The sequence below is a fragment of the Pollachius pollachius genome, assembly GCF_949987615.1.
Source record: "Pollachius pollachius genome assembly, chromosome: 4".
In the NCBI taxonomy this organism is placed as follows: Eukaryota; Metazoa; Chordata; class Actinopteri; order Gadiformes; family Gadidae; genus Pollachius; species Pollachius pollachius.
Window position 1 is genome coordinate 33,199,449 of NC_136937.1, and position 27,184 is coordinate 33,226,632.

The 27,184-nt window shown below is 42.1% G+C and overlaps 1 protein-coding gene and 1 pseudogene across 27 annotated transcripts in view; one reads left to right on the plus strand and one right to left on the minus strand.

The window, feature by feature from the left end:
• Positions 1 to 27,184, minus strand: part of LOC307074325 (NLR family CARD domain-containing protein 3-like) — an 80,345-nt pseudogene that overhangs the window by 22,394 nt on the left and 30,767 nt on the right. The gene's annotated exons all lie outside the window — the stretch shown is intronic.
• The window catches only part of LOC307074318 (uncharacterized protein), a 128,070-nt gene continuing 108,869 nt past the window's right edge, over positions 7,984 to 27,184 (plus strand). For 17 of the 26 annotated variants that reach the window (XM_079734368.1, XM_079734372.1, XM_079734371.1 and 14 more), the window contains exons 1-6: positions 7,984 to 8,146; positions 13,865 to 13,961; positions 14,069 to 14,185; positions 15,013 to 15,129; positions 16,081 to 16,197; positions 17,229 to 17,345. In XM_079734368.1, the coding sequence (XP_079590494.1) occupies positions 13,879 to 13,961; positions 14,069 to 14,185; positions 15,013 to 15,129; positions 16,081 to 16,197; positions 17,229 to 17,345 (551 nt within the window). In that variant the 5' untranslated portion in view covers positions 7,984 to 8,146; positions 13,865 to 13,878. Of the gene's footprint in view, positions 8,147 to 10,400; positions 10,554 to 13,848; positions 13,962 to 14,068; positions 14,186 to 15,012; positions 15,130 to 16,080; positions 16,198 to 17,228; positions 17,346 to 18,670; positions 18,772 to 21,664; positions 23,448 to 24,197; positions 24,369 to 25,041; positions 25,216 to 26,163; positions 26,338 to 27,184 lie in introns of those variants that run through there. The other 9 variants (XM_079734399.1, XM_079734373.1, XM_079734380.1 and 6 more) reach the window with 6 other exon arrangements.

A 27,184-nucleotide genomic window follows, 5' to 3' on the forward strand; every position in this document is an offset into this window, starting at 1 on the left:
TGAACTATTGCTGTGTCCACCGGGGTCTCCACATTCTTGATCGGCGGACACGATTTTTGCTTCTTCGGGATCCAACTAAGCCAGCGTATTTGAAAAAGTGAAGCAAACTTTGTTGTCTTCTGGACATTTTCGCCCTGAGTGAAACGAGAATAGCGCATGTGTAACTTGTCGCGCCTTCCCCCGCCCTCCGTCCTTCTCCCCCCTCCCCCCTGCTCCCTCTGTCCCTCCCCCCCTCTCCCCCCTCCCCCCTGCTCCCTCTGTCCCTCTCCCCCTCTCCCCCCTCTGTCCCTCTGTCCCTCTCCCCCCTGCTCCCTCTGTCCCTCTCCCCCCTCTGTCCCTCTCCCCCCTCTGTCCCTCTCCCCCCTCTGTCCCTCTGTCCCTCCCCCCCTCTCCCCCCTCCCCCCTGCTCCCTCTGTCCCTCTCCCCCTCTCCCCCCTCTGTCCCTCTGTCCCTCTCCCCCCTCTGTCCCTCTGTCCCTCTGTCCCTCTGTCCCTCTCCCCCCTCTGTCCCTCTCCCCCCTCTTTCCCTCCCCCCTCTGTCCCTCTGTCCCTCTCCCCCCTCTGTCCCTCTGTCCCTCTCCCCCCTCTGTCCCTCCCCCCCTCTGTCCCTTTCCCCCCTCTGTCCCTCTGTCCCTCTCCCCCCTCTGTCCCTCTCCCCCCTCTGTCCCTCTCCCCCCTCTGTCCCTCTCCCCCCTCTGTCCCTCTCCCCCCTCTGTCCCTCTGTCCCTCTGTCCCTCTCCCCCCTCTGTCCCTCTCCCCCCTCTGTCCCTCTCCCCCCTCTGTCCCTCTCCCCCTCTGTCCCTCTGTCCCTCTCCCCCCTCTGTCCCTCTGTCCCTCTCCCCCCTCTGTCCCTCTCCCCCCTCTGTCCCTCTCCCCCCTCTGTCCCTCTCCCCCCTCTGTCCCTCTGTCCCTCTCCCCCCTCTGTCCCTCTCCCCCCTCTGTCCCTCTCCCCCCTCTGTCCCTCTGTCCCTCTCCCCCCTCTGTCCCTCTGTCCCTCTGTCCCTCTCCCCCCTCTGTCCCTCTGTCCCTCTCCCCCCTCTGTCCCTCTCCCCCCTCTGTCCCTCTCCCCCCTCTGTCCCTCTGTCCCTCTCCCCCCTCTGTCCCTCTGTCCCTCTGTCCCTCTCCCCCCTCTGTCCCTCTGTCCCTCTGTCCCTCTCCCCCCTCTGTCCCTCTGTCCCTCTCCCCCCTCTGTCCCTCTGTCCCTCTGTCCCTCTGTCCCTCTCCCCCCTCTGTCCCTCTCCCCCCTCCGTCCCTCCCACCTTCCCTCTCTATCTTAGCCTGAAAATTCATCTCAAAACGTAACCGAAAATGCAAACACAAGATTTTTGTGGAACTTGAATGGGGAATAAAGACTAACAAGACAAGATAGCAACATTGAACACTACACAAACAGTAATTGATTTTTTTCATTTAGGGTTCCACCAAATAAAAAAGATAGTAGCCAGTTGAAAATGTGTCTTGAGCCCTGAGACGACATCATTTGCTTATTTATTTAGACCAGTTAACTTTCCTGACTAAATCTGTTCAACGTCCTCTGATGTGGATGTTGTGGTGTAACTGTTTGACCACTGAGTGAAACTGACCTGAGAGTTTCCAGTGTACAGTGTGGACTCCCCAGTCCAGCAGAGAGCAGCTTCACTCCTGAATCCTGCAGATCATTGGTACTCAGGTCCAGCTCTCTCAGACTACAGGAGTTGGAGCTGAGAACTGAGGCCAGAGCTTCAAAGCATCTTTCTCACAGCTGACAACTATTCAGCCTTCACACACAATAACCAGAACATTTATAACTAATTTACTTTTAACATTATGAAAGAATTGTGTTGAAATATTTTATGAGAGATGTTTTAATAATTTAACAAAAATATATTAGTCAATACATTAGATCCTTATCTTATTGTATATTGGGTGTAAAATGTATGGTATTTAATATTTGTTTTGTAGGGTTTGAAAAGCAATTTAGTGTAATTAGTGAATCTAGATTATTTGTATGAGAAGTTTTATTCCAATATTATGTACATTGTGTTGAGAGGAGAAAGATATCAGAGCGAGCAGGAAAACAGTTTGCGAGCACGAGAGCAAAGACAGCATTTGTGGGTGCAGGGGTGTCAGTTGTGTTGTGCTTCACTTTACGTGCGCGCTCAATGAATCGTTTCTGCCTCATAGGCTTTATTCTCTTAGGCATCCAACTAGGGGTCTCCGCGCTCAAGACCCCCTATATTTCAACCTGCTCTCAACCATCAACGTCCTGTATACAGGGGACACTATCAGTATATTTTGGGTTCATATTTATAATTAAAGATTTGCAAGCATATGGAAGTATTAGAATATCCACCTCAACAACAAGGGGTAGCCTTTATATGATATGAAAGTCATGAATGTGGTCATCACAGGTACTGAGATATAAGTTGAGTTATATAACTGACATGAGAGTTTCCAGTGTACAGTGTGGACTCCCCAGTCCAGCAGAGAGCAGCTTCACTCCTGAATCCTGCAGATCATTGGTACTCAGGTCCAGCTCTCTCAGACTACAGGAGTTGGAGCTGAGAACTGAGGCCAGAGCTTCAAAGCATCTTTCTCACAGCTGACAACTATTCAGCCTTCACACACAATAACCAGAACATTTTAGGAACTGTGATTCAAAGTTTTAGGATAATTTTAGCCAAAGTAATTTTACACACATGAACAAAATATAATTAATGTTAATAAACTGGATCTTTAAATATTAAGAGTTAGATTTCACATAGTTCATAGACAAATCGTATCATTATACTTTAAAAATAGATTCATGAAGAGGCTGTTGTTAAACCATTTTAATGGTTTAATAAATTTAATAATGGTTTGTTATTAAACCATTTTAATGCTTTATTAAACCATTAAATATGGTTTAATGGAGACATTAAGCCTGTACACACAATAAACATAACATGTTAGGAACTTTTTAACTGATAAAAGTAACTGATTAAAGTTTTTATTAAAGTAACTTAAAGCGTGTACTATTAACATAATGAAGGACATATTGAAATCTTTAATGAGATGTTTTATTAATTTAACTAATATATACTAGTCAATACATTCGATTGTTATGTTTATTAAATATTGAGTGTCTAATGAATAGACTAGAGTTTCTGTGTGCGCATTGCACGCACTCTACCTCTAGTTGTAATTAAACCCCTAGCAATAATGTCGAAACCCAATTCGATAATGTAACAAATTTCTGACTGCATAATATAATAACATTTTGCCTATAATGTTACAACGTATAACATTTTGGTTCACCTATTACGTAATGAAGCAAGCATAATAATTTCCTCCTTACGTTATGAAGCAAGCCTAATAATTGCATAATAATTTTCTACTTATAAGCCGTTTCACACATTTTTGCCACATTTGAATATCAGGAGGTTCTACCCTGAGGCTGATTCACACATGCTTTATATACGGACGTCGATGTCGTTTAGACATAAGTAGAATCCATAGGCGTCGATTACGCCGGGGACGCTGGGGACGCGTCCCCACCAGATTTCGTCAAGATTCATTTTGTACCCACCACTTGTAAAACAAATTTTAAAAATCTAGTGGAATTATTATGGATTATTAAACCGGTCTTCTCAATGCCGTGGAACGCTCCGTTCACTTGCATGGGCTCTTCCCAACTTCCGGCGGGGAATTATATTTGATAATTCACCATTGCTGAGTATAATTGACCGCTGTCAAGGAAAACAAAGGACTTTTTGCCTTTAATGACGTCTTTGGTATCACTCCTCAAGTAGTCCGGGAACTTTTCAACCCCAGCGTCCCCAGCTAAGCGACGTCAACGTCTTTGGCGAAGTATTTCTCTGATGATCAACGCTACGAATGATAACAAATACATTGGAAAAAGACACACTGTGTGAAGTTACTTTTTCGATTTGGCAAGTAGCCATTACTAATAATACCAATACTCTTTGGCTAGGATGATGAGGCATCAGACAATCAAGTCATTTTAGCCTGAATACATAGGTAAAAAGCATCAGAGCAGGTTGCTAGTAGGCCTACCATGGACAGTATCAGAACGATAACCTGTTGAACTAAATGGATGTGGTAGGCTACACCACGGGATGCATCTGCAGACCACTGCCACATAAATAAATGTAAGACGCAATATTTATTGCTTAAGATTTGCTGGTGCTGTGGCGCGGACTTTTGTATTTTTTGCACTCAAGTGGTCGGATGTTTTAACTTGCAATTGATAGTCGGTGGAGTGAGTCTCTTGGTGACACAAAGTGACTTTTGGTCATTCTTGCTTTGCTTGAATTCTTGAATAATTGTCGGGGGGGAATGCATGAGTTTTGGTCAGAATGCCTGATGTAGGCTAGTTTTGATGGAATGCGTGTTGTGAATTGAGAAAAGCCAGCTCATGATGTGATACAGCGTTCAGCTGTGCAACAAATATACACAGTTAATTTCCTTTCCTAGCACCTCTTGTTCATGTTGTTAGCTTAGCCATATCATGTCACGTTGTCAACATTGGATACATGGAGCAGAACACAGTGGGTCATATGTCCGATGCTTTTTGGAAACGTTTTCTTCATAAAACGTGCCAGACAGATTTTGTATACATTTTATTCCTCAGTAAATAGCTACATGGGTATGCCGTCTTTCAGAACCTTTCATTACCGGCACTAAAGAGAGAAAAAAGAGTGCATCCTCATTGTAGCCAGCACTTCTGAAAATGCACTTCCGAATGCGTCTCTGTCCCCAGCACATTTCAAACTGAACTGACGCCCATGGTAGAATCAACGGGGTATGACGTACGGTCTAAGTTCACAAGAGGGGGGATAAGTGTGGCCATCCTAAATGTTGCTGAAATGATGCATCACATATTCCGTTGCATCCACAAAATCCGAAGCATTGATCGATTAAAAATTGGAACGTGAGTTAGAGACAAATAGAAGAAACAACGAAGAAGAAATGCATCGCGAACGACTGCGTTACCGTAGATCGAGAGCGTGTTCTTTTTGCATAATTTCCCATATAACTAACACTTGGACAAATATAGTTGATTTCTGTGTTTTACTGAGAAAATAGGGAGTGGAAGGATGGGACCCTATAATGTTCAGCTGACTGTTGTCAGTAATAATGATAAAAAAAAACATTTTCTATACATGTGGAGCTGTGAACTAATTTATTGTAATTTATTGTTTGATGTCTGCGTCAGCACACGCGTGTGTGTTTGTGTATGCGGTGTGTATGTATGTGCGTGCGTGCCTGCAGTGAATGTGTGCATTCGCTCATCGTGTGTGTGTGTGTGTGTGTGTGTGTGTGTGTGTGTGTGTGTGTGTGTGTGTGTGTGTGTGTGTGTGTGTGTGTGAGCTGCAGGCTGCTTGACAAATGCACACTGACCAATTTGAGTAACTTGTGCGACAGGCCTGCTTTTATATAGTAGTAAGATGGTTTAGAGCAGGATAACAGCTGACTGATATAAAGTTATAACAGCTTATTGTTAGTGTGATGGTTTAGAGCAGGATAACAGCTGACTGATACAAAGTTATAACAGGTTATTGTTAGTGTGATGGTTTAGAGCAGGATAACAGCTGACTGATACAAAGTTATAACAGGTTATTGTTAGTGTGATGGTTTAGAGCAGGATAACAGCTGACTGATACAAAGTTATAACAGGTTATTGTTAGTGTGATGGTTTAGAGCAGGATAACAGCTGACTGAGATAAAGTTATAACAGCTTATTGTTAGTGTGATGGTTTAGAGCAGGTTTACAGCTGACTGATATGAAGTTATAACAGCTTATTGTTAGTGTGATGGTTTAGGGGAGGATAACAGCTGACTGATATAAAGTGTTCACACAAGAGGGATTGCTGTTGTGCTCGATATCATCACGGCTGTGATTGGGTCGAAGGTATGAGGCCGAGGACCGAAGATAATCACAGCCGTTTATCCTTGAGTGTTCGGTGTAATATCTTCACTTATCATGTAGGTCTTGTAAAGGCATGTTAGCTTGATGAACCTGTTCCATTATCAATATTTCTTCCCAAAATGTTTGGATGTTTTTCTCTTTTGTAAATTTGGATCTAAATAAAAGCATTTGTGTGTGTGTGTGTGTGTGTCTGTGTGTGTGTGTGTGTGTGTGTGTGTGTGTGTGTTTGTGTGCTGCAAAACCTTTGTTTTCCCAGATAACACGTGACCCCATAGAGGCTGAGAGGGGCGGCTCCTCCAGGCTATCCACCATCTCTCTGTGAGTCATATCAGTTCAGTTCTGGAACGTCCTCATTCCTTGTTAAAGTCTAGCTGGGCGTTCACACCAAGAGCTATAAAGCGTTACGAGCGATAAATGCCCATTCACTTTCTATTAGACATGAGTGATAAAGCGATAGGACTAGTGGCCCCCCGCCATCCATAGGGCCTAGGCCTACAGCCGAGGACCCAACGATGAAAAAGAACGCACAATCATTGTTACAACCATGGACAGCGACTTAGCATCCCTTAATCACACTACACATTAAAATCTGAGCAGAGAGGGAAGAGGACGCACACACATCATTATTAGAGTCACGGACAGTGGCTATTTGCATCACTGACACACTAGCCTCCGATCAAAAACAGAACACAAATAATGCATTCAGCTGAACACACAACCATATTTCCCTAACAACAACGATGGCCTGATAAAAAAGCAAACATGGACGCAATGGGCACAGCGGCCATTTAACCACAATCTGATAAGCCGATCAGTTGCAATAATAAAAGAAACCTGCACTCACCCATTCAGAAGTTAACTCTGTGTGCCTTCTGCTCAGCAAACTCTTTTTAACAATAGAGGTGTTGTTTAATTTCAAATGCAGTCTTAAAACAAGCTCTGAAGGCATGGAGTTGGCTTGGGAAACATGGGCTTATGTTACTGTTGTAGTGGTCAGCAAGGCGCTGTGCATGTTCGTAAAGGGGAACCTCAGTGGCACTATTCAGTTCTGAGGGTTGGATAGCCTGGAAAAGTTCACTGGTTTCACGCAGAGCACTGCATCTCTGCAGTAGCTGATTTATAATAATATCCAGGCTGGCATTAAAAACATTGACCCTGAAGTGGCTCTCAGGGTCTCTGAGCCTCTCGTCCTCGTACAGATCATTGTAATGTTGTTTCACTCTCGTTGGGTGAACTCACCACGCCCCCCACACTTAATTTATTTATTTTTTCTGTTTCATTATCTCTTGGGCCCCCGGGGACCCTTGCACCGGAAGCAACGCCCAAAGCTACATCCCGATAGGAGCGTTAAAACGCTTCCTCTGAACGGGCTGTCGCAGCCAGGAGCCTTTGTTTCTCCGCTTTGAAAACCTTTCAAACCTTTTCATCAAGTTAACTGATTAACTTGTTTTATAAACACTTTAACCTCAGTTTCTTCCCTTACATTTATACTTTTATAACTTCATACCGTCTTGACGCAGTTGAATCAGGGAAAATATAAGATAAGATAAGGTAGGCCGACAGTTTACTGCAGTTTATATTGTCTTAAGGTTACTGGTATATAATAGATGCCACGAGCAGCCAAAAAAGTAATAATCATCCTCGCTGCGAAGTGGTTTTCTAAGAAGTACCATAACATTTCGTGGGGAATTGGCATATTGGCGCCCCCTCTGGCTGCAGGCGCACCTGCTCGGGGAGAGGGTGCCGTGCACAGACGGACTGAAACCCCCGCTGAAGTCCGTAGGGTCCCCCCCGCTCGGAGGAAGTCTTGCCCGGAGCATAACTGGACGTAGAACCGCCACTGTGTGTGTGTGTGTGTGTGTGTGTGTGTGTGTGTGTGTGTGTGTGTGTGTGTGTGTGTGTGCGTGTGTGCGTGTATGTGTGTGTGTGCGTGTGTGTGTCTGTGTGCGCGTGTGTTTGTCTGTGTGCGTGAAACCTTAATTGTCCCCGAAAACACGTGACACGCACGAGAGGGGCGGCTCCCGTGAGGCTAGCCACCGTGTCTCTGTGCGTCATATCCATTCGTAACGGCCAGTCGCAGCGAGCAGAACTTCCTCCACTTTTAAAACCTTTCACCTAATTAACTTGTTTTATGAACACTTCGTTCATAACAAAAAAAACAACCTCAGTTTCTTCTTGCATATATACTTTTACAACTTCATACCGTACGGATGAATTTTAATCCCGGAGTAGATAGGTAAGAAAAGATAAGATACCGTTTACTACCGTTTATATTGCCTTTAGGTAACTGGTATATAATAAGAGGATACCCTATCGATAAATTGAGCTTCACCAGTTGATTTATATGGGATCTGTGGTTCAATAAAGTGACAGAGTTCAGACTTTGTCCCAGTGGAGAAATGATTCAAACGTTCTTTACTTTTAATTTTACCACAACGAATTTTTCAATTCTATTGTATATATTTGTTTGTGTTTGTGTTTAAGCACAGTTACAACCTCAGAGACGTGTAGCTCAGAGACAAGGTTGTTTACCTCAGAGACGAGGTTATGTGTGTGTGTGTGTGTGTGTGTGTGTGTGTGTGTGTGTGTGTGTGTGTGTGTGTGTGTGTGTGTGTGTGTGTGTGTTTGTGTGTGTGTGTGTGTGTGTGTGTGTGTGTGTTTGTGCGCTCCTGAAGGCTAGTTTCGATTTCCCTGAAAGCACGTGACGGCAGACAGGGGCGGGTCCTGTGAGTTGAGAGGCTATAAAAGTTCACTGCACTTCGTTGTTCGAGGCTACGTCCTCGTCCTCAGCAGTAAGGACCCTCAACTCGATCTTTCTCGAATTCCACTTTAAAACCTTTTCTCTGACTAACTTGTTTTAGAAACTCTTCAACCTCCGTTCCTTCACTTGCATTTATACTTTCATAACTAATTACCGGTTGGGGCGGAACGCATTTGAATCACGTTCCGTTGATTTTGGGAGGGGGGGTTCGGAGGAACGAGGTTGTAGTTTAGGTTCAGCTCTGGTCACTTGTAGTAGAGTAGGCCCCTGTGAGGTCATGATAACAGCTGACTGATATAAAGTTATAACAGCTTATTGTTAGTGTGATGGTTTAGAGCAGGATAATAGCTGACTGATATACAGTTATAACAGCTTATTGTTAGTGTGATGGTTTAGAGCAGGATAATAGCTGACTGAAGTTATAACAGGTTATTGTTAGTGTGATGGTTTAGAGCAGGATAACAGCTGACTGAGATAAAGTTATAACAGCATATTGTTAGTGTGATGGTTTAGAGCAGGATAACAGCTGACTGAGATAAAGTTATAACAGGTTATTTTTAGTGTGATGGTTTAGAGCAGGATAACAGCTGACTGATATAAAGTTATGACAGCTTATTGTTTGTGAGATGGTTTAGAGCAGGATAACAGCTGACTGATATAAAGTTATAACAGCTTATTGTTAGTGTGATGGTTTAGAGCAGGATAACAGCTGACTGATATAAAGTTATAACAGCTTATTGTTTGTGTGATGGTTTAGAGCAGGATAACAGCTGACTGATATAAAGTTATAACAGCTTATTGTTTGTGAGATGGTTTAGAGCAGGATAACAGTTGACTAATGTAAAGTTATAACAGCTTATTTTTAGTGTGATGAGCTCTATGTAACAACATGCAATAAGCGTATCGAATGACATCACTAATTAAATTAAAATCACTTTATTAGTCCCCGAGGGGCAATTTAAATGGGGGGGGGGGGGCGCATGACAGCAGCTAAAAAAGAGACACAATCAACAAACACAAGCAGCCCACACACACACTACACAATCAAGCAACACACATTGCAACAACAACATTCAACACATGAGTAAAAAGTGCTTCATGAAGTGCTCCCATTCTAAAGTGCATTGCAGCATGTTCATAAGTCAGTGAGCAGCATTAAGGAGCTGGACAGCCCTGGGGGTGAAGGTTGCCTTCCTCCTCTGTGTCCGACAGCCTGGAGTCTGTGTCCTAAGGGGCGCCACTCAAACTCAGGGAACAGGATGTGTTGGTCTGTGGTGACATGCAGTAATGTACTGATAGTCTACACAGGCTGTTGTTAAATGGTATTATTATAGTATTATCAGATGGCATTATTATATTATAGTATTATTACATGCTATTATTAAAGTATTGTCACATGGTATTATTTTAGTATTCTCACATGGCATTATTATATTATAGTATTATTACATGGTATTATTACAATATATATAGGCCTATATATTACACATATTCTATAAGTATATACTACAAGTATATACATAGTATAGTGGCTCAGTCCTCCTTGTGTGTGTGTGTGTGTGTGTGTGTGTGTGTGTGTGTATGTGTGTGTGTGTGTGTGTGTGTGTGTGTGTGTGTGTGTGTGTGTGTGTGTAAAACACGTGACCCTATTGGACTGAGAGGTGCGGCTCCTCTGAGGCTGTCCACGTCTCTGTCAAACCGGTTCAGTTCTTTAAGTCTTTAAGTCTAACTGTCTGTCGCAGCGAGCAGCACCTTCTACCTCCACTTTTAAAACCTTTCACCTGATTAATTTGTTTTATGAACTTTAACCTCCGTTTCTTCTTCATTTATACTTTTAAAACTTCATACCGTATAGACGCATTTTAATCCCAGAGTAGATGAGGTAAGAAAAGATAAGAGCCAGTTTACTACCGTTTATATTGTCTTTAGGTTACTGGTATATAATAATGATCAACCAGTTTATTACCGTTTATATTGTCTTTAGGTTACTGGTATATAATAATGATCAACCAGTTTACTACCGTTTATATTGTCTTTAGGTTACTGGTATATAATAATGATCAACCAGTTTACTACCGTTTATATTGTCTTTAGGTTACTGGTATATAATAATAATCAACCAGTTTACAACCGTTTATATTGTCTTTAGGTTACTGCCGTGTTCTTTTTGGAAAAACGCTATCTATCTCTTTCCTCAGTACTGGGTGCTGTTTGATGCAAAACAACAGATAAGGGTGGAATGTAGCATCTCTCTCTCTGCGTGCCTCCCTCCCACGTTGGGTGCGGCCATTACGCCTTGAAGCGCGCATGCTCTGGGGGCTGGTTGTGGGAGAAACCAGTGGTAGTTCCTCTTCTCGGCCAGCAGAGGGGTTGTTTAGGTGAAACTTATGGACAGAGACTACAAAGAACTTCAAACATGGCGGACGGGGGTTGTTTAAGTGCAACCTAACTACAAAGACTACAAAGAACTCCAAATAGGGCAGACAGGGACTACTGCCCTGGGATATGTGGTATCTTATGGCAAACACAGGATGGGTAATGGTTAGTGGCTAATGTGTGGAGGGGGAGGGTCCTAGAGATTATCAGGCGCGCGTAAATGTCTGTGAGAAGGAAAAAGATTTGACAACCTGCTACGTGCATTTGAACTATGAGCAAACTATTGACTCATACTTCTGACCTTCGTCTAGTGTGCCAGTGTTATCCAGAGTCCTGCACGGGTCTTATTTTGCAAACCCGCACCCTCAATACTTAAAACCGCATCCGACCCGTGTTCCGACAGTAGCGTGATTTCCATTCCGCACCCGACCCGACCCGCTATAAATTGATATTGATGCCCGACCCAAAGGAGAATTAGACACATTAGATGGAATGCAGGGGAATTACACTATGTGGTGTTTGGCACGGTGCTTTAGGTTGCTGTGCAAAAAGAACACATCATCCACTGTTGACGGTTTTAGTCGACTCCTCCGCTACTGAATAACATATCCAGCACCGGAGAAGTCTCGCTCGCAATCGCAAAACCAGCGACCGACCCGCACTATTCAAGCGTCCTACCCAACCCACAACGGTGTCCACACAGTACATTATCTTTAGCCCGTTTCATCCAAATTGTGTGGATACCCGAACCCGTGCAGGACTCTGCTTCAGGTGGAAACCGCACACGTGGAAACCGTCGGGTGAAACTGAATTTGAAACAGCCCATTGTAATGTCTGCATCTATTATCAAAATATTTATTGGTAATACAGTGAAAATTAGGAGAAATGTGAAGATTTGTTTGGCATGTTGATTTAAGGTGTGTGCCCCTGTGCCCCTTTCAGTTGGGGGCCACAGTGCTCCTAGTGAAAAATGTTAGTCTGGAGCCCTGGACCTCATCAAACCTTTGCTCTGTCTTATCTTATCACTTGATAAGGTTCTGGGTGTGTGTTCTGGTGAAGCCCTGCCCAGACCTCATCGTAAAGGCTTTACACGTAGTTCGCTGTTGTTCAAAGCCTCCTTTATCTTTCGATCAGTCCTCACTGAGGAGCCCAGCAGCTCCGTCTTTACTCAGAACCTTTAGAACCGCGTTAATGTTCTTTCTCCGTTCTGAACACTTACTTTGTGTTTTGTGAACACCTGAATCTCTTCCTTCAACGGATCTTACTTTCCGTCCTTTTGTGGTTTTATATTTTCATACAACACGGGGCACCACATGTTTTCATCACAGAGAAGCTAAGCTACAGCTCGCTAAATGTCATGTTTTATTTAGATTATTGGTCGTATGTTCTCACTGTATTGATATGTTCTAGATTAATCTGTTTCAAGTCCGAGTTCAGTGTTTCCAGTTTCTTCGAGGCATTCCAGTTTCTTCGAGGCATTGATCTCAGAGAGAGAACCTGTCTGAATAAAGGAATATGGGTCAGAACATCAATCACTAGTTCTATCGTGTTGAGGGTGTTTCATATGGAACCTCTGGTCCAGGAACCCTTATTGTGGAGGTTAGGGCTGGGTAAAAAAATCGATTTAATAGTTTTTTTTTGGATTTAATGATTGATTTCATTACAATTTTGCAATATCGATTCAATATCGAATAATATCTATTATTATTATTATTTGTATTTTTTACCATTATTTTTTTTTGCACTTTAATAAACAATGCCTTAATGCAATTTGCAGTGATGGAATGTTGTAGTTCAAGTACAATTTCACTCGCGATTCCTTTCTAATTTCAAAATTGCACTTTTGAGACTTGAGACAGTTTTGTTTACAGCTCAAGTTAAAACTCTCCAATTTACAAGTTGTCAATTAAAACCTGTTGTTTAAGATGAAGAGAAAAAATTAAGTAAATTTGTATTTTGTAACACTGTACACTGTGCACACTGTGTGTACACATTATTTACGAGCAGATTGAATCGAATCGAATCAAATTCGTGATTAATCAATTCAGAACTTTATGATCGAAATCAAATCGATTAAGGAAATTGGCCACGATACCCAGCCCTAGTGGAGTTTCAGTCTGTCCAGTAGTGGGGTCAGATAAGTTGTGTTGTGGACTTTTATTGTGGAGGTTCAGTCTGTACTGTTTTGAGTCAGTTTGGTTGTGTTGTGGACTTTTTTTGTGGAGGTTCAGTCTGTCCTGTAGTGAGGGCAGTTTGTTTCATGTTGTGGACTTTTATTGTGGAGGTTCAGTCTGTACTGTAGTGAGGTCAGATTGGTTGTGTTGTGGACTTTTATTGTGGAGGTTCAGTCTGTACTGTAGGGAGGTCAGATTGGTTGTGTTGTGGACTTTTATTGTGGAGGTTCAGTCTGTACTGTAGGGAGGTCAGATTGGTTGTGTTGTGGACTTTTATTGTGGAGGTTCAGTCTGTACTGTAGGGAGGTCAGTTTGGTTCTGTAGACTCTTGATGCTCTAGTGACTGTGAGAGTATGTACATCTAGACATAGATAGTGATAGTGTGTGTAGATCAAGACATCGATAGTGATAGAGTGTATAGATCTAGATATAGGTAGTGATAGTGCATAGATCTAGTCATAGAAAGTGATAGAATGTGTAGATCTAGACATAGATATTGATAGAGTGTGTAGATCTAGACAGATATAGTTATAGAGTGTGTACATCAGACAGGAGGAGGATATGAAGTCTGCACTGCAGTAATTTCACGTTCGGTACTCAAACAGAATCGACAGAAACAATATGTAGTTGTGTTTGTGTCCAGGTCTCCAGTCTACTATGGATGAGGAGAGAGAGGAGGGGGGTCCTGCCTCTAAGACCGCTCTGTCTGGGGAACATGGCCCCCGGAGCAAAGCTAAGAGGTAAGAAGAGGATCTCTCTGTCTGTGACTGTTGTCCATCTCAGAGAAAAGCAGTGATACATCATGACTCCATCATTAGTCTGAGTAAAAGCTGTGTGTGTGTTGAAGGCCAGAGCAGCAGCAGAGAGCAGACTGCCCTGGACCCAGCTGTGTCTCCATGAAGAGTGACTGGTCTATGGATCTACCTTTTCACTTTAAAGACGGAAATAAGTCTATTGAGAAGAGGTGAGGACTTAGAGAGTGCATGCAAGAGTTGCCAGATTGTTTTGCTCGACGGTGACTCCGGTCCGATTTCATTCAGAACAGTGTGAACAGCACAAATCACACAGAATCAGGTTGGTTCAACTCTGGTTTGGGCCACTTCCATACGCGGTCCTGAATCAGACACAGGAGGGATTTCTCTCAATGCGACCTCAGGTTGAACAGTCGTATCGTAATGTGTCTCTGACATCAATCTAGATCCACAGTCGTCATATCGGCCACATTTAAACACAACGTGAACAGCCAGACCAGAAACTCAGGAAGAGCAATGCATCTGACCTGAGCAGTAAGGCTCCCCTGATATGAACAGGGTTCTGTCTTTCTTCTCTACTGTGTTTGGTCTGCATGACTGCCGTTCTGTGGTCAAGATTGACAGTAAAACGGTTAATTCCATTTGGTTAAAGTCTGTTCTTAATATCAGGGAAGGAAAAGATAACATGCTTTAATAAGACTGACTTTGACAAAGCAGTTTGGTATGTCAGTGTTGATCCAACAGATTTTGAATTCTGTGATTCTAGTTCAAAGCATTAGGTTACTCAGAGTAAAAACATCAGTAACAAGTTATAATATTTAAGTATTATTTCAGTAAGTATATATATATATTTTAATTTATTAAGATCATTAAGGACTTAAAAGGTAGAAACAAGTGAAATTCTCTCACCTAAAAACTGCCTTGTAAGAAGAATTATCTTGTCAGTGTGAAAACTTCAGTGTGATTAAAAGCTGTGTGTGTGTGTGTGTGCGTGTGTGTGTGTGTGTGTGTGTGTGTGTGTGTGTGTGTTGTGTTGAAGCCAAGAGCAGCAGCAGAGAGCAGACTGCCCTGGACCCAGCTGTGTCTCCATGAAGAGTGACTGGTCTATGGATCTACCTTTTCACTTTAAAGATGGAAATCAGTCTATTGAGAAGAGGTGAGGACTTGAAGAGTGACCGGCCAGACATGGAGGGGGGCTTCTTCAGCGATGGTGTATCGGGGGGACGGAGGCGGGAGATCTTATGGTGATAAAAAGCTGTGATTGGGCTTGTCACACTGCATGCAAGAGTTGCCAGATTGTTTTGCTCGACGGTGACTCCGGTCCGATTTCATTCAGAACAGTGTGAACAGCACAAATCACACAGAATCAGGTTGGTTCAACTCTGGTTTGGGCCACTTCCATACGCGGTCCTGAATCAGACACAGGAGGGATTTCTCTCAATGCGACCTCAGGTTGAACAGTCGTATCGTAATGTGTCTCTGACGTCAATCTAGATCCACAGTCGTCATATCGGCCACATTTAAACACAACGTGAACAGCCAGACCAGAAACTCAGGAAGAGCAATGCATCTGACCTGAGCAGTAAGGCTCCCCTGATATGAACAGGGTTCTGTCTTTCTTCTCTACTGTGTTTGGTCTGCATGACTGCCGTTCTGTGGTCAAGATTGACAGTAAAACGGTTAATTCCATTTGGTTAAAGTCTGTTCTTAATATCAGGGAAGGAAAAGATAACATGCTTTAATAAGACTGACTTTGACAAAGCAGTTTGGTATGTCAGTGTTGATCCAACAGATTTTGAATTCTGTGATTCTAGTTCAAAGCATTAGGTTACTCAGAGTAAAAACATCAGTAACAAGTTATAATATTTAAGTATTATTTCAGTAAGTATATATATATATTTTAATTTATTAAGATAATTAAGGACTTAAAAGGTAGAAACAAGTGAAATTCTCTCACCTAAAAACTGCCTTGTAAGAAGAATTATCTTGTCAGTGTGAAAACTTCAGTGTGATTAAAAGCTGTGTGTGTGTGTGTGTGTGTGTGTGTGTGTGTGTGTGTGTGTGTGTGTGTGTGTGTGTGTGTGTGTGTGTGTGTGTTGTGTTGAAGCCAAGAGCAGCAGCAGAGAGCAGACTCCCCTGGACCCAGCTGTGTCTCCATGAAGAGTGACTGGTCTATGGATCTACCTTTTCACTTTAAAGATGGAAATCAGTCTATTGAGAAGAGGTGAGGACTTGAAGAGTGACCGGCCAGACATGGAGGGGGGCTTCTTCAGCGATGGTGTATCGGGGGGACGGAGGCGGGAGATCTTATGGTGATAAAAAGCTGTGATTGGGATTGTCACACTGCATGCAAGAGTTGCCAGATTGTTTTGCTCGACGGTGACTCCGGTCCGATTTCATTCAGAACAGTGTGAACAGCACAAATCACACAGAATCAGGTTGGTTCAACTCTGGTTTGGGCCACTTCCATACGCGGTCCTGAATCAGACACAGGAGGGATTTCTCTCAATGCGACCTCAGGTTGAACAGTCGTATCGTAATGTGTCTCTGACATCAATCTAGATCCACAGTCGTCATATCGGCCACATTTAAACACAACGTGAACAGCCAGACCAGAAACTCAGGAAGAGCAATGCATCTGACCTGAGCAGTAAGGCTCCCCTGATATGAACAGGGTTCTGTCTTTCTTCTCTACTGTGTTTGGTCTGCATGACTGCCGTTCTGTGGTCAAGATTGACAGTAAAACGGTTAATTCCATTTGGTTAAAGTCTGTTCTTAATATCAGGGAAGGAAAAGATAACATGCTTTAATAAGACTGACTTTGACAAAGCAGTTTGGTATGTCAGTGTTGATCCAACAGATTTTGAATTCTGTGATTCTAGTTCAAAGCATTAGGTTACTCAGAGTAAAAACATCAGTAACAAGTTATAATATTTAAGTATTATTTCAGTAAGTATATATATATATTTTAATTTATTAAGATCATTAAGGACTTAAAAGGTAGAAACAAGCGAAATTCTCTCACCTAAAAACTGCCTTGTAAGAAGAATTATCTTGTCAGTGTGAAAACTTCAGTGTGATTAAAAGCTGTGTGTGTGTGTGTGTGTGTGTGTGTGTTTGTGTGTGTGTGTGTGTGTGTGTGTGTGTGTGTGCGTGTGTGTGTGTGTGTGTCTGTGTGTGTGTGTGTGTGTGTGTGTGTGTGTGTGTGTGTGTGTGTGTGTGTGTGTGTGTGTGTGTGTGTGTGTTGTGTTGAAGCCCAGAGCAGCTGCAGAGAGCAGACTGCCCTGGACCCAGCTGTGTCTCCATGAAGAGTGACTGGTCTATGGATCTACCTTTTCACTTTAAAGATGGAAAGCAGTCTATTGAGAAGAGGTGAGGACTTAGAGAGTGCATGCAAGAGTTGCCAGATTGTTTTGCTCGACGGTGACTCCGGTCCGATTTCATTCAGAACAGTGTGAACAGCACAAATCACACAGAATCAGGTTGGTTCAACTCTGGTTTGGGCCACTTCCATACGCGGTCCTGAATCAGACACAGGAGGGATATCTCTCAATGCTACCTCAGGTTGAACAGTCGTATCGTAATGTGTCTCTGACGTCACTCTAGATCCACAGTCGTCATATCGGCCACATTTAAACACAACGTGAACAGTAGGGGTTTAACAGATCACAAATCTCACGGTTTGGATCGTGTCACGTTTTTTGAGTCACGGGTCGGTTCATTTTCGGATCAACAACAGCAAAAAAGATAACACGACAAAGGTGACTTTATATAAAATCTTAAAATATGTAAAATCAAAATAAAGTGAAAAATGAGGTAATAATCCTGCTTCCTTTAAACATAGTAAATATTAAAGGAAAACGCTTGTGTCCACACAAGATGTCCTTCCAATGAATAAATTTAATCTTGAAATATTTTAAAACAATATAAAGTGCAAACTGAGGCATTATTCCTTCTTCTATTAAACATGGATAGTAAATAAAATAGAAATAACTTGTGTCCACATAAAATAAAAACTTAACTCAAGATGTCCGTCAAATGTATAAATAGAATCTTAAAATATTTTTAAACAAAATAAAGTGCAATCTGAGGCCTTGTTCCTTCTTCTTTTTAACATGGTTAGTAAATAAAATAAAAAACCTGTGTCCAAAGGAAGCACAGCAGACCTGGATTTACAACTTTAAATTCAGGATGTCTACATTGCCTGGGGACACTCCCCAGGCAATGCAGACATCCTCATCTTTTTTTTTTCATGAAGCATCGTAGTGAAATGCAGTTTCTGTCTTGTTTTATTTGGCATTTTGTAAATCCATTGATTTATGTTGGAAGACTCATTGCTCGTCGACCGGAAACGGAAAGGGGGGCTGGTTGTAGTCTTTTCGCTCGGTTCTAGACCTACTGTTGATACGGAGAATCAAGCGAAAAGACTACAACCAAACAAAAACAGCCCCCTTTCCGTTTCCGATTCTGTGTGATTTGTGCTGTTCAGCCCCCTTTTTCGATTCCTGATGAGGTACAAATGCGGAGAAAAGACAGAGGACGTGTGAAAACAGCTGATAACTTCATTTTCAGCCTTTCCTTATATTTCCATTTCAATAATCTGAGAAAGTTGAGTAGCCTCAACTAGTGTGTGTGTGTTTGTGTGTGTGTGTGTGTGTGTGTGTGTGTGTGTGTGTGTGTGTTTGTGTTGTCCACAGACACCAGGAGAGGTCAAAGGTTACCAGTGCTCAGTCTGTACAGCAGCGTCTACCAGAGCTGGAGATGAACCAGGAGGAACTGGCCGACACACTGGGGGGCGGTGAGAGACTCTTACTTTGAAGACAGAGGAGACTATTATTTTGAAGGGCAGAATAGTTGTAGTTAAATGTTTTTTTAAGCTGTTCGAAAATAGCTTTTATTCGAAAATAGCTTTTAGGGAAAAAAATCTTGTCTATCACTATTCCCCTCTGTTTGAGTCCCTTCAGAATGTGCTGTTTCTGGTGTCTGTAGTTTTAATGCAAATGAGCTGCTGCCCATTGACCAATGAGCTGTCAGACTGAACCACAGCATGGAGGAGAAGGGATTGTTGCCGTTTGCGGACTCCCAGAGCTCTATATCTATATAATATAATATAGTTATAATAAAACAATAATATTAATATAATAATAATAATAATAATAATAATAATAATAATAATAATAATACTAACAATAATATAGTATATAGGTATCTATATAATATAATATAATAATAATAATAATAATTATAATAATATAATATATAGGTATCTATATAATATAATATCTAATATCATGGCCAAAAGCTATGTGCGCCTCGGATGATATTATGAATCATAAAGACTGATTCTGAGTCTCTGGTAATTCCACAACAAGTAAAGAATCGTAGTGGGGCTTATCTCGGCCATGGTTGAGAAGTATTGGGGCAAAGGAACTTCGGCTTTGACTCCCTGAAATCCAGACTGGACCTCGACATGGAGGAGAAAGGGATTGTACTCCAGGAGCTGAGCTGCCGGAATGCCACCAGAGTATATAATATTCAAATGTAGCCCCTTCCTACGTAGGAGGGGGCGCCAAAACTGACTCGCTCATTTGTTAACGGTCGGCGGGTTACTTGCAGAAATGCATATCTAACTCAAAAAATCATGTACAGACTTATTTCAAAGTGTGTTTGCGTGTGGAAGCACCAGAGACCCCAAACAACACCCCAAATCCCAGCAAAAGTGTTGTTTTCATAACATGTCCCTTTAAGGAGCAGTATGAGACTGATATTTGTTCTTTTCAGACTGAATTACTTTTAACTTCAATGTGGAGACATCTTTCCTCTTTGGGATTAAATGGTTTGATCAAGATATGTAGGGTTATTGTGGGGGTATCAGGTTAAATGGTTTAGAACAGGTCTGTAGGGTTATGGTGGGGGTATTATGGTAGAAAATAATGAAGGTTTAAAAGGATATTTGCCAAATGTTTGAATATATTAGTGGTGAGAAATGTACCAGTGGGGGGGGAGGGACAGGAACACTCTGACAAGACATCCCTCTGTAGTCAATGACATCAGTCTATTTCTCAGTTCACTTAGATAATAAGTACAAGTAAGGTTAACTTTAAGTATAAATTATATAAGAATATAAGGGAAATATATCTACAATGGAGCCAAATGTTAACCACTATTGATATTACCTGGCTTTCCTTGGTCAAACAGTGCCTGCATTCTGAGGGACATTTACATGTGTTCCTCATTCACATGTTCCAAAAGATATACCCCCCAGCCCCCGTATTTACGTATAACTGGCCCCTCAAAGACCGCTGGCTCACGTCATGTCGAGAGGAAATGCCCTCCTGTGGTTCCTCGTCTGTGGCTTTAGAATGTATATTCTGTAGCCTTCAAGTTAGAGTTAAGTCAACTAATCCATACCCCAGTTAAAATCAGAGACTACCAGCTTTAGGATTAAGACTGTATATGCCACAGACAAATACATTTTCATTGTTAACTATTACAAATGCATATTTTACTGTTTAAATTAGTATTGCTTTCACAGGGCTCATCTCTTAAACCCATGTGGTAAGGGATGATGATTTAAGATCAGGTTAAAGGGTTAGTTCAGAATTTTGGAAATAGGGCCAGATTCCCAAGTTAGCCTTGGTGTTCTTTATCATTGGAGACAGTTTTCAACACATTTCATTCAGTCATGTTACGCACTACTGAAGATGTGGTAACGAAACATAGTTCCTTTTTCAATTCGGCGCAACATTACTTTTCCCAGGAACAGATTTGACAGCGATACTGCCTTCTCATGCAGTATGCTATTGCGCAAGCACGCAGACGCGCTTGCTGCGCACCTGTGTGCTTGCGCAATAGTGCCTTCACGTGCTCTCATTCCACACCATACGAGACAGACGCTGGTAGCGTGAGGCTGTCTCTGCATCTCAGACATCGCTTCCGCAAGCATTTTCCAGCCAGTCCTTACGACAAAAAAAGCCAGCGGTGGAACGAGATAACAAACGCCGTCACTGTTTACCTGTGTAAGGACATGGTTCCCTTTCAAAATGTTGATAGAAAGGGCTTTAAAGAGTGGGTCAAAACACTCAATCCCAGGTACGCGTTACCTGACCACACACACTTCAGCCAAAACTATACGGCAAGGTCCGCGAGCAAGTGGACAAATAAATCCATACTATTAAACATTAGTGTTTTTCAGAGATGGAAGTAACTTGAGAAAAGATTTTGCATTTTTTAATGCAGTTTTTCTGCCTAACCAGTATTTTACCCCTTCATAAGCATTTATATCTAAATTAGAAGATCAAATTAACATACCGTGATATAATACCGTTAACGTCTATGCCTCAAATCATACCGTGATATACATTTTGGTCCATACCGTTCAGCCCTAAGCAGAATAGTGTATCAGTGAAAATCAGTGGAAAAGATGCAACACTATCTTGTAATATCAGCATAACAAGTCACTTAAGACTGATTCACTATCATTATTACTATCATTAGACCAATCATACTGCTGTGGAAATAATATATCAGAACATTTTGAATCTGTAACATGCAGTCACGACCAGCTTCTCCGACCACAAGTAATGAAGCCACTAAATATCACGACATTGATAATTTAACAGGAAATATTGACCTGTTTCCACTGATGTCACCATCCACTAACTGATGTCTTCTGTTGTTTTCTCATTTAGGATCTGATGCTGTCAAGTGCCAACATAATATCAAGTCTCGTTTGGAGAAGAAGTACAGGTGTGTGTTGGAGGGAATCGCTAAGGCAGGACAGCAAACAGATCTGAATGACTTCTACACAGAGATTTTCATCACAGAGAGAGACAGTGGAGAGGTCAACAATGAACATGAGGTCAGACTGATTGAAACAGCTTCCAGAAATCCAGCCATGGAGGAAACACCAATCAGATGTGAGGACATCTTTAAACCCTTACCTGGACAAGATAAACCAATCAGGACAATAATGACAACTGGCGTGGCCGGTGTTGGTAAAACCGTCTTAACACACAAGTTCACTCTGGACTGGGCTGCAGGCAAAACTAACCACGAAATACACTTCACATTTCTCCTCGCTTTCAGAGAGCTGAATTTACAGAAAAGGAAAGAGTTAAGCTTGGTGGAACTGCTTCAGCACTTCTTTATTGAGACCAAAGAAGCGGGAATCTGCAGATTCGACCGGTTCCAAGTTGTCTTCATCTTGGATGGTCTGGATGAGTGTAGACTTCCTCTGGACTTCCAGAGAAACCCGATCTGGACTGATGTCACAAAGTCCACCTCGGTGGACGTGTTGCTGACAAACCTCATCAGAGGCAACCTGCTTTCCTCTGCTCGCATCTGGATAACCACACGCCCTGCGGCAGCCAATCAGATCCCTGCTGAGTGTATTGACATGGTGACAGAGGTGAGGGGGTTTACCGACTCACAGAAGGAGGACTACTTCAGGAAGAGATTCAGAGAGGAGACACTGGCCGGAAAAATCATCTCCCACATCAAGGAATCACGAAGCCTCCACATCATGTGTCACATCCCAGTCTTCTGTTGGATCACTGCTACAGTTCTGGAGGACTTCTTCAAAACATCCCAGCAAAGAGAAAAGATGCCCAAGACCGTGACTCAGATGTATAGCCACTTCCTGAGGGTTCAGTCCATACAGGGGGACAGGAAGTATCATGGGGGAGATGAAACAGATCCTCACTGGAGTCCAAAGAGCAAGGAGATCATCCTTTCTCTGGCAAAACTGGCTTTTGACCAGCTGAAGAAAGGCAACCTGATCTTCTACGAGGCAGACCTGGCAGAGTCTGACATCAATATCAGAGCAGCCTCAGTGTACTCAGGAGTTTTCACCCAGATCTTTAAAGAGGAGTGTGTTCTGTACCAGGACAATGTGTTCTGCTTTGTCCATCTGAGCATCCAGGAGTTTCTGGCTGCCCTTCATGTCTTTCAATCCTTCATCCTAACTGGGGTCAATCTGCTGTCAGAAGAACGACCGACCTCAAGAAAAGTTCAACTTCACCTCTACACGAGTGCTGTGGACAAGGCCTTACAGAGTGAGAACGGACACCTGGACTTGTTCCTCCGCTTCCTCCTGGGCCTCTCTCTGGAGACCAATCAGATTATCCTACGAGGTCTGCAGAAAGAGACAAGAAGTAACTCACAGACCAATAAGGAAACAGTGTCTTACATCAAGAATAAGATTGGTGGAAATCTCTCTCCAGAGAGAAGCATCAATCTGTTCCACTGTCTGAATGAGCTGAACGACCGTTCTCTAGTGGAGGAGATCCAACAGTTCCTGACATCAGGAAGTCTCTCCAAAAAACGGGTCTCTCCCGCTCAGTGGTCAGCTCTGGTCTTCATCTTACTGTCATCAGAAGAAGAGCTGGACGTGTTTGACCTGAAGAAATACAAAGCTTCAGAGGACGGTCTTCGGAGGCTGCTGCCTGTGTTCAAAGATTCCAAATCATATCTGTAAGTTCACCAATAGCGTGTATAATAATACACACAAGATAATATGAATGAGACTAGAAAATAAAAGTTATAATAATATAGGAAACATATCTGTAAGTTAACTAATAACATGTATTACAATACACACAACACTTTATAAATAATACTAGAATATAAGTCATAATAATATACAAAACAACTCTTTAGGTTCAATTATAACCTGCATTACAATACACACAACACAATATACTGTACCTAATCCTAGAGTATATAAGTTATTATAACTAACAAAACCTATCTGTAGGTTCACTTATAACATATATAACAATACACATAAGATAATATGCATAAAACTAGAAAATAAAAGTTATTATAACATAGAAAACATCTCTGTACGTTCAGTGATAACGTATTACATTACACCACACAAAATAATGAATACTACAATATAAAAGCAGTAATGATTGAATAAAAAATGTTCATTCAACTATTTAGCATACACCCATATCATAATAAACATTTGAATATCTAATGTTTTAAACATTAGTTGAACTAAAAACACTTTTCTAATAAAGATGAAGGCAGTAACTCAATTATGTTAAAAGTAAAAGTTACACCGATTATTAAATTAACATTTATGGATTTAAGGTGGGTAAATTAATTAAACATCTCTTATTACATTTTTCAACACGTCCTTCGATATGTTAAAAGTAAATGATGTAGGTCATTTTAATCACAGTCCCTAACATGTTGTGTTTATTGTGTGTAAAGGCTGAATGGCTGTGGTCTGTCAGAGAGATGCTGTGAAGCTCTGGCCTCAGTTCTCAGCTCCAACTCTAGTCTGAGAGAGCTGGACCTGAGTACCAATGATCTGAAGGATTCAGGGGTGAAGCTGCTCTTAACTGGGCTGGGTATTCCACACTGTACGCTGGAAACTCTCAGGTCAGTTTTACTCAATGGTCAAACCGTTACACCTCAAGTTCCACATCAGAGGACATTGAACAGATTCACCTCCAGAAAGATGAACAGATTCACTCACTTTAAATCAGCTGTTAATGTTGTGATTGCATAGGGGGTCTTTTTCTGTTTTTACCGCCAGCTCCTCGACATCTTTTTCCTTACCAACCAACTCTTCATCCTCCTCCTCCTCAATCAAATACCTGCTAATAATAACCGGCTGCTGATTGGATAATATACTCCAATTAGGATTTATCTTCTTCTCTGGGTCATCCAGAATGCTGCAGTGACATTTCAATGTAACTTTGCACAAAGTTTTCAACACTATTTTAGTTTTCTGATCAAAGCAGTGTGTCTTCATGGGAACTTAAGTGGGTCGTGTTTACCAATAGAGAGATCACACCGGTGCCGCAATACAGCCGCGCTTTAACTCCCAGCCCTAAACTAAACCTTGGAGTTCATAAAACTTAATAAAACTATTTTCAAGGGAAACATTTTTTTGTTTATGAACTATGTTCAATCTAACACTTAATATTTCAAGATCCAGTTTATTAACATTTATTATGTTTTTTGTTTGTGTTTGTTCAAATACGTTGGTTTTAATTATCCTAAAACATTAATCACAGTTCCTAACATGTCGTGTTTATTGTGTGTAAAGGCTGAATGGCTGTCAGCTGTCAGAGAGATGCTGTAAAGCTCTGGCCTCAGTTCTCAGCTCCAACTCCTCCAGTCTGAGAGAGCTGGACCTGAGTACCAATGATCTGCAGGATTCAGGAGTGAAGCTGCTCTCTGCTGGACTGGGGAGTCCACACTGTACACTGGAAACTCTCAGGTCAGTTTGACTCAATGGTCAAACAGTTACACCACAAGATCCACATCAGAGGACATTGAACAGATTTACCTCCAGAAAGTTAACAGGTCTAAATAAATAATTAAAATATGTAATCTCAGGGCTCAAGACACATTTTCTACTGGTGCCACTAACTTTTTCATTTGGTGGCACCCTAACAAATGTCGTCGCATCCCTTTAAAAGACGTGAAAATGTCCTCGTTCCCGTACCATCCATCTGTCTCCATTCACGTGAACATATCACTCACTTTAAATAAGTTATTCCTGTTTTGATTGCCCAGGGGTCTTTTTCTGTTTTTACCGCCAGCGCCTCAACATCTCTTTCCTCACCAACCAACTCTTCATCCTCCTCCTCCTCCTCAATCAAATACCTGCTAATAATAATCGGCTGCTGATTGGATAATATACTCCAATTAGGATATATCTTCTTCTCTGGGTCATCCAGAATAGTGCATTTCTTCACATGCTCTTGAATACACTAGTGCTGCGGTGTCATTTCAACAAAGCTTTGTACAAAGTACAAACCTCTATTTTAGTTTTCTGATCAGAACAGAGTGTCTTCATGGGAAATTAAGTGGGTCGTGTTTCCCAATAGAGCGATCACACCGGCGCCGCAATATAGCCGTGCTTTAACACAGCACTGAACTAAACCTTGGAGTTCATAAAACTTCATAAAACTAGTTTTAAGGGAAACATTTTTCTCCCTTAAAAGTTCATAAAACAAATTTTAGGGGAATAATGATATATAATATATATATATAATGATACTATTTGTTAATGAACTATGTTAAATCTAACTCTTAATATTTCAAGATCCAGTTTATTAACATTTATTATTTAATTTGTTCATGTTTTTTAAAATACATTGGTTTTAATTATCCTAAAACATTAATCACAGTTCCTAACATGTTGTATTCATTGTGTCTTAAGGCTGAATGGCTGTCATCTGTCAGAGGCATGCTGTGAAGCTCTTGCCTCAGTTCTCAGCTCCACCTCCTCTAGTCTGAGAGAGCTGGACCTGAGTACCAATGATCTGCAGGATTCAGGAGTGAAGCTGCTCTCTGCTGGACTGGGGAGTCCACACTGTACACTGGAAACTCTCAGGTCAGTTTGACTCAATGGTCAAACAGTTACACCACAAGTTCCACATCAGAGGACATTGAACAGATTTACCTCTAGAAACTTAATAATTCTTGTGTGTGTGTGTGTGTGTGTGTGTGTGTGTGTGTGTGTGTGTGTGTAGGTTGTCTGGCTGCCTGGTCACACAGGAAGGCTGTGCTTCTCTGGCCTCAGCTCTGAGCTCCAACCCCTCCCATCTGAGAGAGCTGGACCTGAGCTACAATCACCCAGGAGACTCTGGAGCTGCGCTGCTCTCTGCTGGACTGGAGGATCCACGCTGGAGACTGGACACTCTCAGGTATGGAGAGGACAGCTCCCCACTCAGGGACAAAGTCTCCTACAAGGATTCATTCGCTGCTAGATGGTGGTTTGAAAAGGCAGCTGTAGCTCATGTTGTGTAGAACGTGATGATACAGCAGATGCTGAAGGTGAATGTTTCAACAGGCTGCTCTCACTTTGTTTCCCCCCCAGTGTGGAGCATGGTGGAGTGTGGAGGCTGAGACCAGCTCTAAAGAAGTGTAAGTGTCTGTTTGAGTCATCACAACACACACTAACTATTGAGATGGAAAGTCCATCCACACAGGAGGAGGTGACGTTCGGTCATTCACATGTGTTCTTGTGTATATGCTTGTGTAGCTATGTTTCCCTGTGTTTATGTATGTCTAGTGTCTATGTGTCTGTGTTTGTGTAGGTGTTTGTATATACGTGTACATGTCTATGTATAGTATGTATGAACCAGGTCTATGGTACCAACAGTTACTTTCCAGCCTGTATGTGAGCACAGTTGGTTCAGTCTGTTGTTTACACAGGTGGATTACAATGCATGTGTATT